This window comes from Centroberyx gerrardi, chromosome 7 (assembly GCF_048128805.1).
Source record: "Centroberyx gerrardi isolate f3 chromosome 7, fCenGer3.hap1.cur.20231027, whole genome shotgun sequence".
NCBI classification, from domain to species: Eukaryota; Metazoa; Chordata; class Actinopteri; order Beryciformes; family Berycidae; genus Centroberyx; species Centroberyx gerrardi.
Genome location: NC_136003.1, coordinates 21681262 through 21702359, shown reverse-complemented (window position 1 = coordinate 21702359; position 21098 = coordinate 21681262). Strand labels below are relative to the sequence as shown.

Genomic DNA, 21098 nt, shown 5'->3' with positions numbered 1-21098 from the left:
CTGTTGCGTGTTCTAGTGGTGGCACTCCTGGCACAATTGCACTAGCAGTGAGTAATTGTATTGCAATTAGGCCTTTTTGGACATTGGGACATAATGGCAGTGTAATTAATGTAGCTAAACTCAAATGTCATGAATGTGGCATGTCTCAACCCTGCCTCTACAACACCTGCATACAACTTTGAATTGGATCTGAAAATCTAAACTAATGTCCTTCATAAGATTAACTTTAAGCCAGCAGTCTTAGGTCATTCCTTTGCATCATGACTGAAACTATTATTTCATATTATAAAGTACTTTGTAATGAGGGCAATGTAAAGTAATAACAGGTCTAATAAAGATTGCATGTTACTGCAGTTCTAAATAAAGTATTACCTACAAAATAAGGTTGCATGAAAATGCAATATTAGAGTTTCTTTCAGGTTTAGTCTACGCCAGTGGGTCTCAACGTGGGGTCCTTGAGGGTGTTCCCAGCAAATTTAATTGTTAAACTTTACCATTATTTCATTTACAAGAAGTTAACACAATTAGAGAACGTAGAAAAATGACTTTTGATCATAGTTTCACTGTTACCTCTATCTGCAATACAGATAGTCATGGAATTCTAGACAAAATTATATCTAACAATAAAAATATTCTCAGATTTGGGTCAGAGAAAATCTCATAAATGGGGGTCTGTGGCCCTAATGTGGACTAAACTAGGGGTCCTTGATATGAAAAAGGTTGAGAATCACTGGTCTACACAATATGTGACAAGCAACAATGACAATGGAATCTGGTTCTCATCACTTTATTTAGGTAACAGCCATATTTTACTACAATAAAATCTGGCATCCTCCTGGAATATTCTGGTCAACTCCCCTCAGTTGTTTGATGGTCTGCAAAGAAAATGGATTTAAATAAGTAAGTTACAGAAAGGATAATTACCATGCATTAATGCTTCCTATATTCCACAACGCTACTTACTTGGCCCATTCAACATTGAGAATAAGATGATCATATCCAAATCCTGACACTCCTGCGATGGCTCTGGCTGCATCCTCCCGGCGGTGGAAACTGATGAAAGCAAAGCCCTGGAGGAAGCAAAGTTGGTAGTTGTTACTCTGATCACTTTGCATATGGGACAAATTGGCTGTGCTGTGGGAATTTGTGTTCAGTGTCTGAGTTGTACCAAGGAATTGTTTGTTAATACTGGCAGCTAGTCATGAAACAAAGCACATGACTTTATAGAAAATTGGCACAAAATGCAGTTAAGGAAGCCCTTTTTCTACAAAAAAGCAAAATGGTGTAATATGCCTAACTGCTGGGAATTATTGCAATAACACAGCAGCGGAACCAGCACACTGATTTGCTAGATGTCTACACCTGTAACTCAGCCAATCCAATGCCTTGTCTGTTTAAGAAATGCCTTTGTACAATATATGAATTGATCTCTGCACTGATGTTGGCCCAAAACGTCTGCTGTAATTATTTCTCACCATTTAGCTCTCTGATTTCTTTTGCCCTTTTCAAAGCTCTACCAATCAGTGTGTAAGCTCCTCTGTTGTCTAATGTGTGATTCATCTGAAGCTACGCACCAGCAGAAACCACAAGCTATTTTTGTAAGACAGGCGCAGTATCACTCGCAAACACTCACATCCTGCACTTTACAATAACACATGAGCATTCTTGAGAGGAGCACTGACCTTAGACTGTCCGGTGTTCTTGTCCTTGGCCAGGTAGATCCTAGAGATGGAGCCAAAAGGCCTGAAGAGCTCCTGCAAGTCTGTCTCTCGGGTGTCCTCAGACAGATTGGTCACACGGATGGTGGCGTTGTCATCAGCTGTTGGGGGGGGGGGCATACGTACACTGTTATTTACATTATCGATATCTCTGAGCAATACCCATGCTGCTGTAGAAGACAATGAATACAACGACAAAAGTACACAGAATGAGTGCACACAGGCAGCAAGTACTCTGACAGACACCCACCTCTGCGGTTGGGCTGCATGGACTCTCCTCTCCGCGTGCCTCCATCCCTCAGGCTGGGGGGCACATACTTCCCAGTCTTGCTCTGGGCTGGCTGTGCAGGCTCAGGCTCCGCTGGTGAAGGAAAAGACACAAGCAGAATCCATCTGTCATGTCATCTTTCAAAACAAAAACCACCATCAAGTGTGACAGCGGTTCATGAAAAACAGTAACTCCATGCTGCGCACGGTGTGCTGACGGTACCAGAGCCTGCAGGCTTGTCCTTGTCTCCGGTGGAGAGGCCGAGCTGTTCAGCCAGCTCCTTCTGCATGGGGCCCAGAGTGTCCTTGTAAGGGCAGCGGGTGGTCCAATGATCCCCTTTGCAAATACGACAAGACACAATCTTCTGTCCTTTCAGTTTGTTCATGGGATCTTCATCCTGGTCTTGGGCGTTCAGGTCCTGGAAGAGGGTAAGAGGAAGTACTGACAAATTAACAGGTTGAACTGAATTAAAGACGGACCATCACCACAGTAAAAGCATATTTGCAGGTATTCTAGGCTGTGACACTGCTGTTATACATGAGAGAGCAGCAGCACAGGACCAGAACCTCTCACTGGATCCTCACCTCTTTGCTGGAGATGAAGGTCATGAAGACATCATCGCTGACTGTGGTGGTGGCAACATTAGGACCTGGTGCGTCATACTCCGAGTTGCCAAACTTCTTCCAGTTCTGAAATGTGATGAAAAGCAGTGTATTACATGAAATATGGCGGTCCCTAAAATCTTGCACTTTTCCATTTCAAACTGAATGTAGCTGCGACTAATTTCAACTTAAAGCAGACCTTTCTCCTGGCAACAGCTTTTGAGGCTTTTCTTGTCTCAATCTTGAAGGTCCGCACAATCTACAGAACAGAAAAGGCAGTGTATGCAATCAAATACATAATAAAATTTAATTTCACATATACAAAAATGTTCTTAACTACTACAGTCAAAACAGCCTAAGATTTAACATCCCATACACACTATTGTGGTACTGTTTCACATTTATACATTTCATTAGCACAACAGTCTGTGCAAGCCTCCATTGAGTGCTGGTGCTGCCTCCTCAGGCTGTTTTACCAGTAAAATGAACCAGTCAACTCACTGCAAGGGTGGCAGCAAACTTATAATGTATAGATTAAATGAATTACTGTATATCTGTTCATGTTACTGGTATAAAAGCCAACAGTAGAGCTTTTGCACACCTGAGTACAAGGTGACGGGTACGTCCGTAGGTAGACAAAGAAAGAAAAGGCCCCTGCACACCATATACTGAACTTTGCTATTAGAGCATCTTTGAAAGACAACCAGATGAAGGTCTCAGTACAGATACGTTGTTCCTAATAATGATGCGTTAACAGCAAAGTTCAGCACAGTGTACGGGAGCTTTTTGTTTCTTTACTGGTACAAAAGCCACCACAGCAGCTGAAGAGTCAATGGAGCCCTGTACAAACATGGTAAAGCACCACAGCAGTCTAAACGGCCTTAACATTTACCATTAAAAAAAAAAAAATCAAATTACCTTGAACTTCTTTCCATCTTCATCTATTTTATATTCTGTTATGGTTTTTATATTCCCTTTGATAGTTTCTTTGGGAGATGGTAGTGTACCTGCCAAAAGAATATTCAGTTTAGTCAGTCAATTGAGACGTTTTCCGGCCTACTAACTTAAGTCTTTAATTTGTTTTGGTCTGAAGTAAAATGTCTAATGGCCTCATAGAAAATGAATGACAAAGATGGTAAAAGTGACTGACAGCACTTTCCAGTAAGGGCAGATTTTGTGGTTTAGTACCAATGACTATCATACAAAGGAGTTAATGTGGCTATAAAAAGTAAAATATTGTGTGGTGTCATCATTAACTTCCCGCTCATCAATCGAACAGCTCCAAATTTTTACATCTTGATGACATTATCAGGTTCAAATGGTTGAAACCGAGTGGTTTAACTGAGCGGGACTCCCGTTTAAAGAAATATGTTACACCCGATTCAAAGTGTTTACATTATTGAAGAAAGTGACATTTTGCCTCCCGCGTAAAAGCCACAATAATTCCCGAAAAGGTTAGCGTTATATTACCGTTATGTCTGACCAAAATCAATACAGCTAGCTAACGTGATGCAGGCTTGCCAAGTTAGCTAACGACGTTGCTAGTGAATGACACTGCCTACGTCACTGTCGACAGACCACAGCATATGTCTGAGGCAGTTAGGAACAATATACTATATGCCAATCAATTACACTTAATGATTCATATCGTGATTTAAGTTGGAGAGCTAAATGATCACAGAAAATATATATTTAGCTCGAGTAAAAAACCGTACAACCACGTGGAAATGGAAGCCGCCTAGCTGGCCTCCTCAACCGGGCACCAAACTAAAAGAGATGTGCTAACATTAGCTAGCTAGCTCTTTACCTTCATCTCCTTCCTCCTCGACTTGGTCGGCCCAGCTGGGCTTGGAGCTGCAGGAAAGATTGATAAGTCATGTTAGGTGGTTAAAAGACCTACAGTATGAGCATTAACCATTAAATGTTTATAGGAAGACTCACTCGTCGTATTCAATCGACGGCATCCTCTCGGCTAGCTTAGCTCCAGGATTGCAAAGAGCGCAGTAGCGTGAGCGCAGCCGCCACCAAACACACTTCCGGGTAAAGCTGTCTCTTTTAACTTCAAAATAAAAGTCCCTGTCTGTATACTGTTTTTTGTGTTTACACAAAAAAAGGCCCGGGCCACATGTGAAACTGTATTATTATTTATTTGAGTTCTGAGATAAAATGAAGTAAGAATGTGACAATGAAGTCAGATTCTGAGTTTAAAGTCAGAATTCTGACTTTATTCTCAGAATGAAGGTAATGTGATTGTGAATGTCATTCTCCCCTTGTTATGAGAATGCGCATATGGTGCAGGAAAAAAATGAGCACAGGCCAGGATCGGATGGGAGTGGAGGAGAAATTTAAAGTTAAAAAATACATAATTCCCACCTGTGGTATTATTTGGATACACTAGGGTTTCCCATCAGTAGCTCCCAAACTGGGGTCCAGGGTCTTCCATCATTTCAACTGCCTATAGTAGGCCTATAAAATAAGAATAAGGTACAATGTATGAACGATGAGTCCTTTATTACAGATCTGGATATGCGCCGGTGTTAATGGTACAGAACAATAATACAATGTAATAACAAAAAACTTTTGGGAAATAAGACAAAGTTCCTCAGCAGAATTAAACTCTAATTTTCACACCATCCTGCTAATGAGGCCTCACTCCGTTTTCTCTCTTTATCTAGCAAAAATAAATGATGCACTTAAAATCTACAGAAAAGCAGTCAAACAGCAGTCCTAATTCTTTATTTATCCCCTTTTGTTGTCCTCTGGGCTCTTCCCACAGCAAGCTATTCGGATACTGTCAAACACAGCCATGTAGAGGAGTGGATGGATACACATGTTCAGAGCTGCCAGACACTTGGACACTTGGTAAGAATTGTAGACCCAACAGAAAGCCTCATTATGATACTTCATTCTCAGGTAGTAGTGATAGTTCTGAAAGACATGGTAAGGCACAAAGGAAACTATATACAGCACCAAGACTGATGTGACCATTAGGGCGACCTTGCGTTTCTCCAATGTGGTTATGTTTGAATTCTTCCAAACCACCCAAATCACCACAAAATACGAAGTGAAAGTAACCAAGAACGGGACAAGACACCCAAACACGGCAAGGAACATTTTGTAAGTGAAGTGAGATCTTGCATCACCGTGGATCTGGTCGCAATAAGATGCACACAGAGTCGTGTTCTTAGCCACGTTGGGACAAATGGAGGCAAATGTGAACACAGGAGAGGAAATGACTACCACAAGGATCCAGATGATGACGCTGACAGCCTTGGCGTGAGCGGGCCGCACGTGGTTTCGAGAGAAGAAGGGGTACGCAAGGGCCAAACAGCGGTTCACGCTGATCCCCATGATGAAGAAGATGCTCGCGTATAAGTTGCAGGTGAAAAGAAACCTCTCTATTTTACACACCGCGTCGTCAAATATCCAGTGTTTCTTCAGTGCGTAGTAGACAATGAGCAAAGGCAGGGTCAGGACATACAGCAGGTCGCTGATGGCCAGGTTACAGGACAGGACAACACCGGTGTGCCAGTTCCTCCTCTCCCTCGCCACCAGCAGCCACAGGGCAAACAGGTTACCGGTCAATGCCACGCAGAACTCAACCCCATACACCGAGGGCAGCAGGGATATCTGAAACTTCTCACAGTCAGTGATGTTGTGGATCATCTTGTGTGGTGTTATCAGCCGGTGGATATCTGGCTGCTTTCACACAGTTTACACCATCCAAAAATAGATTTACATTGTCTGTAAAAGGAAGTACAACATAAAATCATTTCAATTCGGTATAATTTGTTAAGTCATATTACAATATCTTCTGTTACAACAGAGGCTTAAGTACAGGCAGGAAGTTAGGCAACGTGCTGCTGAAGAGCTTTAGAATTTTTTTTTTATTTACTAGTAAAATGTTACAATACACGTATCATTCTTTTAGACGGAGAAACTGAAGATTCACTGATGTAAAGGCTTTACAAAATGAAAACTTCTGTATTAATGAGAACCAAGATTTACTTACTCAAAGGCAGATTTGCTGTGCACTATAGCTGACCGAATGTGAGGCTACCACATTTCCTGAATAGTGTAGCCCAATAGCTCCTTTACCAAGAATTCAGTTGAGAATCTGAGAATCTGCTGTAGCGACTTTGCATGAACCTAACCTTTATCACAGCCATCTCACTTCCTCTTACCCTTAACATCAATTTTGCAATTTGAAGAAGTGAAATTCTCCATGACATGCATGTTTGCAACAGCCAATATACACATTGTTTTGTTAGTCATCATGGAATTGATGCGCGTTCCATCATTTAGAAAGTCAATTTCTTACAAATTGCACTCTGGACAAGGATACTCCAGTTTATTAAAGTGTGGCCTACTTCTAAATTCTGACAAAAAACATTACAAGTAACCAAAGTCACAAGTGAAATTCACTCCTGTGGTAAAAAATACTGTTAGCCTTGTTTTTTTTGTCTTCAAATTTCTTTTGACATCCTGTATGTTCTCCTAAAGACATTTCTTAAATCCTCCAAATGTTACACAACCACATAAAGGAAACGATTGTGACCAACATTTTGGTCTCGCCAATCAAAGCCACTCTTCCGGTCGTGTTTGATATTTAGAGTTACTACTCACGACTCTGTAGATTAGATAATGAATGAAGACGGACATGCATGGGTCAAGAGCCTCAGCTAATGTCACATACTGATACTGCCAGATACTAAAATTATGTCAAGAATCCCATGAAAATGTCTGCACCAACCAAGGGCGTAGGTTTGATTTTGACATTGGTAGGGACACAAATGGGGGAGGTCCGGAGGGGATGTAACCCCCACTGGAAGCCGAGGCATTTTACATTTATGATAGACTTCTGACCGCCATTTCATGTCATCTAGATCAGTGATTCTCAACCTTTTTCATATCGAGGACCCCTAGTTTAGTCCACATTAGAGCCATGGACCCCCATTTGATGAGATTTTGTCTCTCGGACCCAAATCTGAGAATACTTTTATTGTTAGATATGATTTTGATCCAGAATCCCATGACTGTCTGTATTGTAGGTAGAGAGATAACAGTGAAACTAAGATCAAAACAGTCATTCTTCTACATTCTGTAATTGTGTTAACTATTTGTAAATTAAATAATGGTGAAGTTTAACAATTCATCAATTTGCTGGGGACCCCCTGGAACCCCCTCAAGGACCGCTGGTGGTCCCCGGACCCCACGTTGAGAACCACTGATCTAGATAGTTATGGTAGCCAATACACTCATTAACAGACACACAGACACAGGGAGTAGCACATTAATGAATCCTTGACTCAAATTTGCCAGCTGAATGGGACTTTGAAGAGCACATTTTGTTTTAAGGCAGGTACTGTAGTACTGTTGCCTATTCAAACCAACGATCTGTATTTACATTTAAAATAATAATAATAATAATAAGATATTGTAAACTATATCCAAACCCTACATACAAACAGCTGAGTGTCCACTGCCTTGCTCCTATTTGAAGGAGCCAAACACATGCCTACGCCTGTCATTAACAGAGATGAACTGTTGGCATATTTGTTTTACATCAGCATTGTTCAATCTCACTTGTGACATGTAGGCTACTTACGGTCGTCACTTGTCACAGACGCACGCGACACGGTACTTAAATAAACTAACTTTAATGGCTAAACACAACTGTTACTAATATAAAATAGGATGGAGTCTTCACTCGCATGCTCGCCGGTAGGCGGAGCTTTGGCTCTTCTTGCCCACAGCATTTCATACGTTAGCAAGAAATGGCAAAGCCAATCAGCGATTTTTTGGGGGGGTGTCACACCAATTTTTATCCGGGTGATGCAATAACATTCTAAAACAGCTGTTATACTAAAGTTTCGTTACAGCGTCCGTTGCTATGCCGACGCAGGACTCCAATGCACTACACCAATGCAGCGGGACTCGTAGTAGAGAACGCGATCTGTTAACATTGACTAGACACTGACGGACAAAACAACGTTTATTGTCAATCAAAATAATTGCTAGGGACATTTCAGAGTCGCTTGATATTGGTAGGGACACGTCCCTACCGTCCCTACCCAATTCTACGCCCTTGGCACCAACGGTACCTTTTAACACATAAAACACCCACCAAGTGGCCAAACCTATTTGTTAAAGCAATTTATTGGGCAAAGTACATTTTAATTATTCATTCATACAGTATATAAAAAAAATCTAGCACTTTTGATGTTTTGTCCCTCTGCTGACTTTCAGCAATAAACATGTCATTCCACAAACTACCACCACTCAGCACTCAAGTCTTCACAGGCTGAGGCCTCCATGGTGATGGATCCACGCTGCCATCTGGTGTCCCATCATGGCAGTGCATTCAATGTCTTGGTCCAGAAAGAAGGGGCAAGCGTTCAGCCTTTGCCCTTCCTCTGTTTGAAGCCTTGCTTTGCCCCGGCACCTGGACCCTTCTTGAAGCCAGGCTTGCCTTTCTGACCCTTGGATTTGAATCCCCTCTCCATATTTTTCTTTCCACCAAATGTGCCATTCCCCTCAAATTTTTTCTTCCCACCAAACCTCCTTTGCCCATCGCCAGATTTCTTAGCTCCAAATGTCTTGCCTCCAGGCCCAGTTTTCTTTCCAAACGGTTTCTGCCCGTCCCCAAATTTCTTCCCTCCTTTTCTTTGTCGATCTCCTGTTTTGTCTCTGTGCGGTCCTCCTGGACCGTGTCTATTTGGTGACTTGGCACTTCTGTCATTCCCTGACGATTTACCAGGGGACAGTTTCCTCTTCTTGAAGGGTCCTGAGGACTTGCCTGGGCCCCGCCTCCTCTTGGCAGCAGGGAACATGTCTGAAAAAAAAAAAAGACTTATTTGTCAACAGATCCAAAACACAAGACCTGATATCTAACAGTTTGTATATATGAGTCATAATCACCTTCATCTGGCTCCTGTCCTACAGCCTGTCTGTAGTATTCCACCTCATCATCGGATTCAACAGCAGCTGCCTGATCCTCCTGCATCCCAGGATCCTCCACTTCACTGTCCTCTTCTTCAGCCTCCTGGTGCTTCCTCTTGATGCCTGCCAGGCTCTTTTTCCTGATAGGTAAAAAAAATACATAAGGTGTTACACTAAACCAAGAGAAAGGTAGTTCTGACAAGAGAGTCAAATTATCCTGAGGGCAAACTTACTTGTTCTCCTCCTGTTTGTCTTTCTTCTGGGCAACATTCTGCTCCTGCTTTTTCCGGCGCTCCTCTTTCTCTTTCAGCTGGGCCTCTTTTCTGTTCAGGATCTCCTGAAGTTCTTCTTCCGTCTTGGAGACTGCAAACATAATATACAGCAAATCCCATTTAAGGACAGATTCTATCAAGTCCACATTAACCCAAGTAGCCTCTGGATGTATCAGTAAGCGTTTACTTTTTGGGAGAAATCATAGAATTCATATTCATCTTTTCATCATGTACATCTGAAGGGCAAGCGAAACGGAAAAACAAATAAAGACAGGTGCACTCACTGACGGCATGATAGAGGACATTCCCATCTCCCATGCCCTCTTGTATCTTCATCAGCTGCAGAGTCATGCGAGGACCAATCTGAGGATGGCACAGCAGCACAATTCAGCTGTCATCCAACATCACTGACATATGGATCCAAATATTACACTCCTTAGGCATAATTACCTCAGTCAAGCGGACGGCACTCTGTTGGGATGCCATGTTGCCACGGCCAGAGTAGACCTGTGGCAGTTCAGTTATGTTGTGTTCCCCATCTTGCTCCGCTTCACTCTCTGAAAGGTTAGCTCCCCTGAAAGTTGTTAGGGAAGAGCACAAGATGGGACAATTTAGATCAAGCCTGAGTTCTTCAAATGCTACACCAGATTGTTTATTTTTATAGAGGTTACAAAAATTGCTACAAAGACTAGACTCGCTATAAAACTAAGCACCGTTTTGCCTCAGCTCTGAATGACAAGTGTACCTTCACAAGAATCTTACTTCATCAGCAGCTCACTGATGTCCTCAAACTTGCTCATGTTGGGGAACCTCTCCTGCATCAGCTTCTTGACCCCTCGGCTCATGCCCACGGGGACGACCTTCAGGCTGCTGCAGGTTGGGAACATGGCGGTGGAGGTGAGTGTGGCGCTCAATCAATAGATAATGAAGGTTTGGATGTTTGTGTGGAGGCCCATCAGTGCGTTTACTTTGAACATGCATCACTGAACAGTCAATTCATAATCTGTCATCATCCGAGCCCAACCATCTTTTCAAGAAGTTGTTTCATTGACAATTACATCTGTGTAATATTTATTTTTTGATAAATTTATACTTACTAATGTCGAAATTCTATCTCCTGGGACGCTGGGTTGTAGTTCAGCAGAACACACCTCTTAATATTATTGAGGCTTACCTAGAAAAAACAAAATCCACATTTCATACTGGAACTCAGACTTAACCAAAACTATATTTTTTTTTTGAGAATGCTGGAAGAAATCAAGGATTGAGAGGTCAGAAAGCGTTTACTTTTGACAAATCGTCAGAGGTGATCTCAGAAGACTATACTTTCATCATGCCAACAAGTCCTCAACCCTCGATTCTCTCAAAGTGACTATAATGCTACAGTTTTATTGGCAAAACCTACCTTGTGCACATTGATGGACGGAAACATGTTTTGAAACATGGTGGCCATCAGTTTGACCTGCATGCCGTCAGACCCAAAGTTATTGAGGATAAGTAATGGATGATGCGTGAACTGCTGCTCATGCATCCTGTGCCTCTTCAGAGATGAAACCACATCTTTGATAAGAGAGTACTGGGGGGAAAAAAGGTAAAAGTACTTATAAATAAACAGTCCAAAGAGAAATGTCAAAATAGCTTTGATGCCGTGGGCACATCAGTGCGTTTACTTTGAAAAACATCACTCAACAGTCAAATACTAAAATGTCATCATCTGAGCCCATCCATCTATATTATTCATGTTTGCTTGCATTCATATATGTACCTTGGTCACTCTGAAATGAAGCATGGGACCTTTGGGAAGTCGAGCCAGCCTCTGAAAAGACAAACATATGTTGTTGGATCTGACCTGATACTGGTACAGGCTTAGCAGGTGGATACTGCTGAACCCACCTGAAGAGTAGATACTTTTAATGACCCTTTGAAGAACTTGTTTGTTATGAGACTATCATAAAGCAATTTTCTTTAGAAGAACATTTTTAGTGTTCATACATCAGTCATTTAACATTAGCTACCCTGATCATCCATAGTCACTGTTGACATTCATGCTTTTTTTTCCCTCTTTGTGTTATTGATAACTGCAAACAGGCAAAAGCTGAAACATTTAACAGCGAGTAAAATCACTACAGATACTTGGGGAAACCCATGGTGGTTGACTGTTCATGGAACTGAGAAGAACGGGTCTTGATCTCACCAAGTTGACGCTGCTGGGTGTCTTGCTGAAGATCATGAAGTGTGTCACTCCCAGCGGTCCCGCTATTGCCACAAAGTCTTTCAGCACATTCTTTTTCCTGATCTGGCAGAAAAAAACATACAAAAATACTGTCACAAAATCCACAAAGGCACAACAAATATTACAAATAACTCTTGAGATTTTGCTGAAAGGCTACAAATAAAAACCCACATCAAGCAAAATCCATGCACTTGTAAGACACTTTGGTGACTTTCCAAATCAAACCTTTTCCTTAAAAAATAATGCAATTTGGGTCACTTCCAACAGAGTCTGCAGGCCATAGTGTACTACTGATCATACCAGACTGTATGTTTCAAAGCGCAATTTAGTTAAGTACATACTGAGAACCACTGGTGAAATTACTACAAAACAACTACAAGAAAATAGACGGACCTTCAAGGACTCTGCAGTGAAAGGCTCCATGACTCGCCGCACGTCCTGGACGAGCTGACCCACGTTTTTCCCAATCTGACCCCGATGAAACACGAAAGAGTGGGGGACAGTCCCGTAGCCCTCCTCGGCCACATGGTTGGCACTTGTTCGCGATTTCTTCTGATTCTTGGTCTGAAAGCACAAGATCCACCAGTTAATTACCATGCAGACATAATATTACAATGTCATTTAACAGACTGCTGCCTATGTTTGCTTGAAATAACGATAGCCGTTAATAGGTTAACGCAAGAGAGCCATTAAATTAAAATGGATACTTTAGCTAAAGCCACGTTAAAAGTTATCCAGCTGAGCTAACGTTATAGCTACATTTACAACTCAAATTTATCTCTGTGCTAAATGGATATTATCTATTATAAATTACATATAAATAATAGATAGATACAGTCGTGTACATTTATTCCCATTTAGTTTATATCACGTTTGCTCACGTCAGCTAAGGCTAAATGGCTAGCATAGGCGATCAAGTCCTTGCTTACCTTTGATTTCCCCATTATTCAGCAAGATGCAACCTGGTAAATTAATTAAATAAAGCACCACTTACTAAGTTATTCTATATTAGCACTGCTATACAGAATGACAATCATTCTCAATCAGTCCTTCATAACTTTCACACGACTCAACTACGCAGAGTACATAACGCTGCTCCACATGGTACGCTTGTGAGTGTGTCACATCCTAATATGTCCGTGTTTCTCACATGTCATTAAACTAGTTCCTAGCCTGAAAAGCGTTCCATTTGGCCAAGTGCGTCGTCTCCTCCGTCCTCGCGGCCTCGGCATCAAAAAATCCAAAAATAAGGACACATGAAGGAGCCTTCATGCCCCCTCGCCTCCGTCCTCAAATGAGGCGTGGCTGGATGATACTTGATGTGTCCTTAATGCGGAAATAATGAGCCCAGATCCATACCAAAAATGTGTAGAAAAAACGACAAAAAAAACGAAAACGATAAAATCCACAGTTGTAAGTAGTCTTGATATATCTCATTCTATTTTTCTTTCTTGTGACGTGTCTTGGTGTGGGTTGCCATGGCATTGCCAATTTCTCTTCGGGGAGAAAATACATTTTTGGTCAATTCTTACAGCTAGATTTATGGTCATTTAGGGAAATAAAAATAATAAAACTTTAGTTCATTGCTGGTGCGATGTCAAAAACCTAGGTGTGCTATTTGATTCTAAACTTTGTTTTAAGGACCAAATAAGAAGGATTGTTCAATCTTGTTTTATTCAGCTGAGAAATAGATCGTTTCTTTCCAGTGCTCATCTAAAGAGTTGTAAATGTTATAAATATGGATGGTGAAATAATTGTTGAACATAGCGACACACGTGCAGATTGTCTTCTGTGGGTTACAGTTATTAAAGTCTAATAAAAACGTCCATAATGCCTTTGTTGCAGCCAAATTAGATTATTGTAACTCATTATATTCCAGACTCAGTCATTGCTCTCTATATCGGCTGTAGATGGTAGGCTACAAAATGCTGCTGCAAGGCGTTACAGGTTCAAAAAGGATATGAACATATCACACCGGTTTTAGCTGCTTCCTGATTTTTGTTTTTTTACTGGCTTCCTGTCAGTTTTAAGATTTAAGATTTTATTGATAACTTTTAAGGAACCTACACCATCTGGCTCCTTCTGAGCTCTAACCCCATACATACCCCAACTGAGGTCCCCTGCAGTGTAGGCTGCTGGTGGCACCGAGGTCCAGGTTGGTCACAAAGTGTGGTCGAGGCTTTGGAATAGCCTGCCCAACACACTGTCCTCTTTTAAAACATTTTTTTTTTTTTTTAAAGGTCTCTTTAACATCTTAATGTAATGTGGGGGATTTCTGTTTAGTTCCTTCCTTTGATTACACTTGTACTGCTTGTACCTTTGTTTTATTCCTTATAGTCTATTATCTTCGAGTGTTTTTATCTTCTCATTTTATTTTAAAGCACATTAACCTTGTTAAGAGGTGCTATAGCCTATAAACAAAGTTTATTATTATTAAGCCAATTCGCAAAAACATAAAAGTTCGACAATAACGCACAGACACATAGGAAAGGCGCAGTTTGCCAGAAGGATATCAAACTTTATACAATGGGGGAATCGACACTTGCCAGTCATGCCAAAGATAAATGGAGACAAAGTTTTGGTTAAAACGAAGGCCTTTGCACACCAAAGTCCGATTTTTCGTGCTTAGGCTACTTTTGACCCATCGATAAGAAAATATCGCATCTGAAATTGACCCTCAAAACATTTTTTTTAACGTGCAAAACATTCAGACAAAAAAAAAAAAAAACGGACTTGGTGTCTGCCTATATTATTAGGCAATGGGCCTATGGGCTACTGATCATCTCAGCTAGCCTAGACCTTGTAGCCTACATATAGGCTAGTATTCAACAGATTTGTTGGGTAGCCTAAAATTAATTCATAGAAATCAGAAATTGCCAATGTTGAAGAAATAATCCAGCAGAGCTAAGGGCAATTCTGTCCTTCTGTCTGTCTGTCTGCATCCATTTTGCTCGGTTGGCCAATCAATCTGAAAGTGCACATGGGCATTGAGCATTGGCATAGGCAGGGACTGACGAAGCTGATTTTTCCATTTTCCCAAATTTACGCTGTTTATGCGCATTTTTGGCAAGTCTGCGCGGAGTTGTGGCACGCGCATCCCCGGTTATGGACTAGTCAGGAGGATTTGGTAACTCTAGTGTGTGTGTGTGTGTGTGTGTGTGTGTGTGTGTGTGCGTGTGCGTGTGTGTGAGAGAGAGATGTCAATTATTCATGAATAATAAGTAGGGCCTATGTGTTTTGATGATGGCAGCAATACCATAATGGAAAAATACTTCATTAAAAGAAAAAGTTCTGCATTCAAAAGTTTACTTAAGTAAAAGTATTGAAGTATTAGCAGTAAAATATACTTAAGTATCAAAAGTAAAAGTACTCATTCTGAAGAGTGGTCCTTTTCAGAGTGATAAATTATTGATGCGTCAACCTGTAAGAAGTATTTTAATGTTGTAGGTCTAACTACTCCATATACTGTTGGGGAGTTTAAACTCTAACTATGCATCATATCTTATGAGCTTATTGTATGTTTTGCATGTAAAACATTATTCTGCAAACCTCAAAATTAAGTGATAAAGGCAATTGTCAATATACACTGAGTATTAAATCTAAGTGGCATCAGATTGAGGATTCAGGTGTGGGTATAAAGGATTTCCTGACCATTCAGTTTTACAGATAGGGCAATGTATGAAATCATAAAGCATGTTTTTTTGCATGTAAAGTAACATTTTGAATTGTATGTTATTTAAAGCTTTGAGGTGCTGGAAAAAGTTTGATTATTCACCTTGAAAGTGCTGAAAAAGTGCTTGAATTTAAGTCTTAAAAAGTTGTACGAACCCTGTAAATGATTTGGTTCCTCTTTTCACACATTCCCTTGAGACCACAGGCTCCCACTGGTCTGGATTGTACACTTTGTCCATTAGGGACTTAAGAAGCCTGCTGCAGTCCATCAGTAGTATGCATTTACCTTCAGGGCCTGGAGCCTATCCCAGCATACACTGGGCGGAAGGCAGGGAGACACTCTGGACCGGTCACCAGTCCATCACAGGGCTAAGACAGATAACAATCACTCACACTCCCATTCACACCTTTAGACTGTGGGAGGAAACTGGTAGACACCCACACAAACACACAGAGAACATGCAAACTCCACCCAGAGAGCTTCTTGTGAGGTGACAGTGCTAACGACTGAGCCACCATGACCACCATTCTTCTCTTCTCTTCTCTTCTCTTCTCTTCTCTTCTCTTCTCTTCTCTTCTCTTCTCTTCTGAGCTGACCTTTTGCCATATGGAGGGGAGTGTATGGCAGGATAGCAGGTTGGTGGCAGAGGGAGGAGACAGCGCAGGGTTCCTGCACTGAGGGCCAAACTAGAGAATAGGCATTGGGAGGCGGTGTCATTCGCTTAGTTTGTAATTATGTGTCTCCTTCTTTAGAGAGCCTGTGGCAGAGATCAAGTTAGGGGGGTGGTCTAGCTGCTGACAAAACTGTGTGTCAGCGTCATTTTGTGTCTCCTTGAGTTTTCTCTGTGTCCCGAGTCTCTGCGTTCTTCGGCCCTTCAGACTGTCAGGAGCCTGGTTGATACGGCCGTGTGCAACACCACAGAGGATCTTTCATTTGGAAGAAGCGGCTCATTTTTGTGACGCTTAATGATCCTTGATCATGTGATTTCAAAATGCTTTAGTCGCATCTTTACATCCTTGAGTCCAGGGTTCGGCAGTTCCGCACGGGATCAGAGCACAGTCATCCAAAAGTCTTGTCAGCTGCTACGGTGAGTTATGAGCCATGGCTTGTCTCAAGTCTAGTGGGTAGAATCTACTTTCAAGTATAGGCTAGACTGGAATGTATTGGCACAGATATCAGCAAACTCAAACTGGGTTTGGCATCCAAAGCTGCACATGGTTGAATTAGTGGTAGAATTAGTTAACTCATTATATTATTATATATTTTTAATAAACTGTGCCAGAAAATCTCTTTCTATATCATCCATGGACAGGATGATATAGAAAGAGTAAGAGTATAGTAAGACTGACCTGCATGCAATAACTTTGGCTCTGTTTTCTTGTAAAATTACACTGGTTGTGTGAAAAAAAGAAGAAGTATTGTTCGATGCATGGACAATGAGAAAATTATACAGCAGATTTCTGTGTGAAATGTCAATATTGACGTTTTCGTATTGGTCTTTATGGTGTTGACCATGGCTGTTTTGGTGGGATGTGGAGCTAACTGTGAAAGGATTCTGTTGACCATGGGATGGAGGTGTGTTGATTCTGGCTGGTCTGTGTTGACTGTCGTCCCTTCAGTGTTGACCTGCTAATAAATTCCAGCCAGGGGGAAAGACTTAGATTATGTGTACTTTCACCTTGCAAGGGAACATCTGGTGAACATTCAAGACCCAGAAGACTTTGTAGTCTTTTCCTTGAATACTGTAGTCAAAATATAGGTCATTATAGTTGAGGGACAGGCATTTTAGTGAATGATTAGGTTTGACTCAAAGGTTATCAGGTGTTATGTGTTGTTATTGCTTAGGAAAATCTAATCTTGTTCTCTCCTCCATTACCAGGGGTGTCTTTAGAAGTTTAACAGATACATGGAGAAGACACTGACAATAGGTCTGACTCTTTTCCTAACACTCTGCCTGGGCATACCAGAAGCTGGGGGACGGAAGGAGGGTTCTCATGGGGAGAACACTCAGAAACGCCTGTCACGTTCTTCAGAGACAAAAGCAGGTCGTTGCTCGTACACCTTCATTGTTCCACAGCAAAAACTGACGGGGGCGCTGTGCGTGAACACGGAGTCAGCTGCTGCCAACCAGTCTGAGGTGGCAGCGCTGCGGGCAGAGCTTAGACGGCAGCAGGAACAGCTGGAGAAGCTGCAGGGCCAGCTGGAGCAGGAGGGGGCCCTTGCCATGGAGGTAAGAGCCCTCCGCAAGGAGAGTAACAGCATGAATGCCCGCATTACCCAGCTCTACGCCCAGCTGCTACATGAAGTTATCCACAAAAAAGACCAGGCTTTGGAGCAGCGGAGGGTTGAGAATCTTCTGCTAAATGCTACCACACAGGTGAGCAGAGAGCTGAATGGGTCTTTGTGATAGTTGATTCATGGTATAGCAAAGCTACTTCAGAAACAACCTTCAGCATCTTACCATAATCATTATCATGCTAATCCTCATGTCTGTTGCTGTTGGTGGAACATCTCAGGCACTGCAGGTGTCCAGTAATTACAGGGAGCTGGAGAAGAAATATGGAGCCCTCACCTCCATGATGAGCTCCCAGAACCAGTTTATTGCCCGTCTGGAGAAGCAATGCCAATGCAAGGACTCCACCCCATCATTACTGGTAGGGAACAAACTATGGTCTGCATCTTACAAATCTATAGTGGGTTTGGATACAACTGAGGATGATATGGATTTTTCTGTGTTGATCTTGACAGGTAACTACTGACCCACCAAGAACCCAGTCTAATGTGCAACCTAATTACAGCTCTGAGGCCAACGAAATGACCAATGACGTTCAGAGGGACCAGAGTGCTCCTCCACCACAACAGGAAAAAACAATGGGAGTCAATGCCCTCCCCACCACCACAGCCAACACTCCTACAGGCCCTCCTTTCATTAGCTTCCCTGTCACAACGACGCCAGGTACATTCCTGCAAAACATGTCTAGTAGTGGATATGGAGGGATGCAAGGCTGCCCATGTAAAACATCATGTGACACACAGTTTTTAAAACCTTGTTTGTTTTTTTCACCTCATAGCATTTATTGTGTGCCTTGATTCTATTTCTTTTGCACTGCACCCACCAACCGCAACCCACCAGGGGTTTTAGGCCCACAGATACCACACCAATAACAAGGAAATATATTCTTTGATTAGACTTAAACCTTGGTTTGATTTTAGAAATGGGAACAAGTGTATGAGTGTTCTGTCAGAGTTATTTAACTGCCTAGATAAGCAGCAGAAGCTGAAGGAGTCAGTGACCTGCTGGTAGGAGCACTATCTCTCTGGGAATGCCTAAACAATGTCAAAAAACTGCTAGCAGCTCTCATCAGAACAGAGGAGGGGTTCTCATAATGAAGCACACACACACACACACACACACACACACACACACACAAACCATAGCGTTTGTTGGAGCTTTAAATGAGTGGGCTATACTTCCTAGATACTGCTGTACTTGCACAACCGGAATGTGTGAAATTACAAAGTAAAGGATTTTAATGGACAGGGTCCTTCCAGCGAGACAGCGGAACCAAAGTGACTCCAAATCACTCACACAGCTTGCAGCTATGGGTGACTCACCGCATGGTCTGATGAAAGACCATGCATTGCTACATCCGCTCTGTGTGAGCATGATTGAACTGGGGCTTTGAGTTTGAATACTAATGCTTATCTGCCATTAGCGTTGGGTGCGGGAGACTTTCCTCTATGTATACATTTTCTCCGTGCAACGTCTTATCAGCGTGACATGAGACACTGAACATGCGTTGGGAAAGAATTCCCCAGTGCTAAACCGACAAGCTGGAGCTGCTGTGTATCTGTGACCTTACTGACATTAAAACAAACACAACTCCACAACCCTCACTTGGTTACATATACTGTTCTCCCACACGCCTCCTAGCAGCCTTTGAAGATCTTAATGTGTGTTTGTAACTCAGGGCCATGGCGGGACTGCCAGCATGTGCTAGATTCGGGTGAGACCACCAGCGGGATCTACCTGCTCCGGCCGCAGAGTGCCAACCGACTCCTACAGGCCTGGTGTGAGCAGAGCCGGGCTCAGGGAGGCTGGACGGTCATCCAGAGGAGACAGGATGGATCAGTCAACTTCTTCAGGACGTGGGAGCAGTACAAGGTGATTCCACACAACTTTAAAGCCTACGACCAGATGTATAAATCAATGGAAATATGTGACATTCTTTTTCAATTCATTATTCTTTTCATTCTAATATTTTTTTTGTTTTAAAAGGAAGAAAAAACCCATAGACAGAGCAGCTCATGCACAAAACAACACAAAATGATTACCTTTCACCCAGATTAAACCGGTGTTGTTGCTCCATTGCAGCAAGGCTTTGGGAACCTAGATGGAGAGTACTGGCTTGGCCTGGAGCACCTCTACTGGCTGACCAAGCAGGCCCACTATAAGTTACGGGTGGCTCTGGAGGACTGGCAGGGCCGGCAGGTGTTTGCCGAGTATGACAGCTTCCACCTGGAGCCAGAGAGTGACTGGTACCGTCTGCGGTTAGGGGAATACCACGGCAATGCTGGGGACTCCTTGTCATGGCACAACAACAAGGCCTTCACGACTCTGGATCGAGACAAGGACAGCTATTCAGGTCGACTCTCCCTCTGGGCCTCTATGTTAGCTCTCTGTTGTTACTGACGCCTGTTCTGTTCATAAGCCTGTTATTCTCATTGCCCCATCAGGTAACTGCGCTCATTACCAGAAGGGAGGCTGGTGGTACCACATGTGTGCCCACTCCAACTTGAACGGCGTGTGGTATCGAGGTGGACACTACCGCAGCCGCTACCAGGATGGGGTCTACTGGGCGGAGTTCCACGGAGGGTCCTACTCTCTGAAGCGAGTTTCCATGATGATCAAGCCCACATAACATACTTGGACTGCGGATGTCAGGCGGAGAAGTACTGATAAACTGACGTGGTTGATTTTCAGATATATGCTAGGGGCCTAAAAGAATATGTTTTAATGTAATCCCTGTACAGTCTTGAGCCAGTCTGTCTCTGCATTTAGTACAAATTGAATAGATAAAATTAGAGGCCAGCCAGTGGAAGGTGTAGAGAATGTCAGGATTTGTTATGATGACTCAAAAAGAGATGCTATGATTAATTGTTTTCTGGAGTCATTGGAACAGAATCAGAATTGGATGATGACCAATCATGTCTTATTAATGGTGTTTAATGATGTTTAATGATATTTTTACCAAGTTGACAAGTCTCTCCTCTGTTAATTGACATTTCCTGACAAGACTGGATGTTTTCCAAACTGCAATGTTCTTTTCAATAAAAAAAAATGCCAAATCAGCCCTGTGCATGACTTTTAAAAAAAAAAATGTAACAGA

The 21098-nt window shown here is 42.3% G+C and overlaps 4 protein-coding genes across 4 annotated transcripts; 1 reads left to right on the top strand and 3 right to left on the bottom strand.

Moving 5' to 3' along the window:
• Positions 1–771: 771 nt before the first annotated feature.
• eif3g (eukaryotic translation initiation factor 3, subunit G) lies at positions 772–4635 on the bottom strand. The gene is made up of 10 exons (XM_071920670.2): positions 4530–4635; positions 4396–4442; positions 3507–3595; positions 2788–2847; positions 2571–2675; positions 2209–2404; positions 1969–2079; positions 1683–1819; positions 964–1070; positions 772–875 (listed from the first exon to the last, which is right to left on the bottom strand). Exons 1-10 carry the CDS (start codon positions 4550–4552, stop codon positions 860–862), a joined length of 891 nt encoding a protein of 296 aa, XP_071776771.2. The 5' UTR covers positions 4553–4635; the 3' UTR covers positions 772–859.
• Positions 4636–4999: 364 nt separating this feature from the next.
• Positions 5000–6636, bottom strand: p2ry11 (purinergic receptor P2Y11). The gene is made up of 2 exons (XM_078284809.1): positions 6601–6636; positions 5000–6332 (listed from the first exon to the last, which is right to left on the bottom strand). The coding sequence occupies exon 2, from the start codon at positions 6252–6254 to the stop codon at positions 5328–5330; it is 927 nt and encodes a 308-aa protein (XP_078140935.1). The 5' UTR covers positions 6255–6332; positions 6601–6636; the 3' UTR covers positions 5000–5327.
• A 2093-nt stretch (positions 6637–8729) lies between these two features.
• ppan (peter pan homolog) lies at positions 8730–13152 on the bottom strand. Its single transcript, XM_071920668.2, has 12 exons — positions 12965–13152; positions 12429–12599; positions 11997–12098; positions 11568–11618; positions 11208–11378; positions 10900–10976; positions 10565–10672; positions 10253–10376; positions 10087–10165; positions 9764–9893; positions 9510–9670; positions 8730–9423 (listed from the first exon to the last, which is right to left on the bottom strand). Exons 1-12 carry the CDS (start codon positions 12977–12979, stop codon positions 8987–8989), a joined length of 1626 nt encoding a protein of 541 aa, XP_071776769.1. The 5' UTR covers positions 12980–13152; the 3' UTR covers positions 8730–8986.
• A 254-nt stretch (positions 13153–13406) lies between these two features.
• angptl6 (angiopoietin-like 6) lies at positions 13407–21040 on the top strand. The gene is made up of 8 exons (XM_071920676.2): positions 13407–13448; positions 16709–16795; positions 17588–18085; positions 18225–18362; positions 18457–18664; positions 19680–19873; positions 20084–20354; positions 20446–21040. The coding sequence occupies exons 3-8, from the start codon at positions 17615–17617 to the stop codon at positions 20628–20630; spliced, it is 1467 nt and encodes a 488-aa protein (XP_071776777.1). The 5' UTR covers positions 13407–13448; positions 16709–16795; positions 17588–17614; the 3' UTR covers positions 20631–21040.
• Positions 21041–21098: the final 58 nt, after the last annotated feature.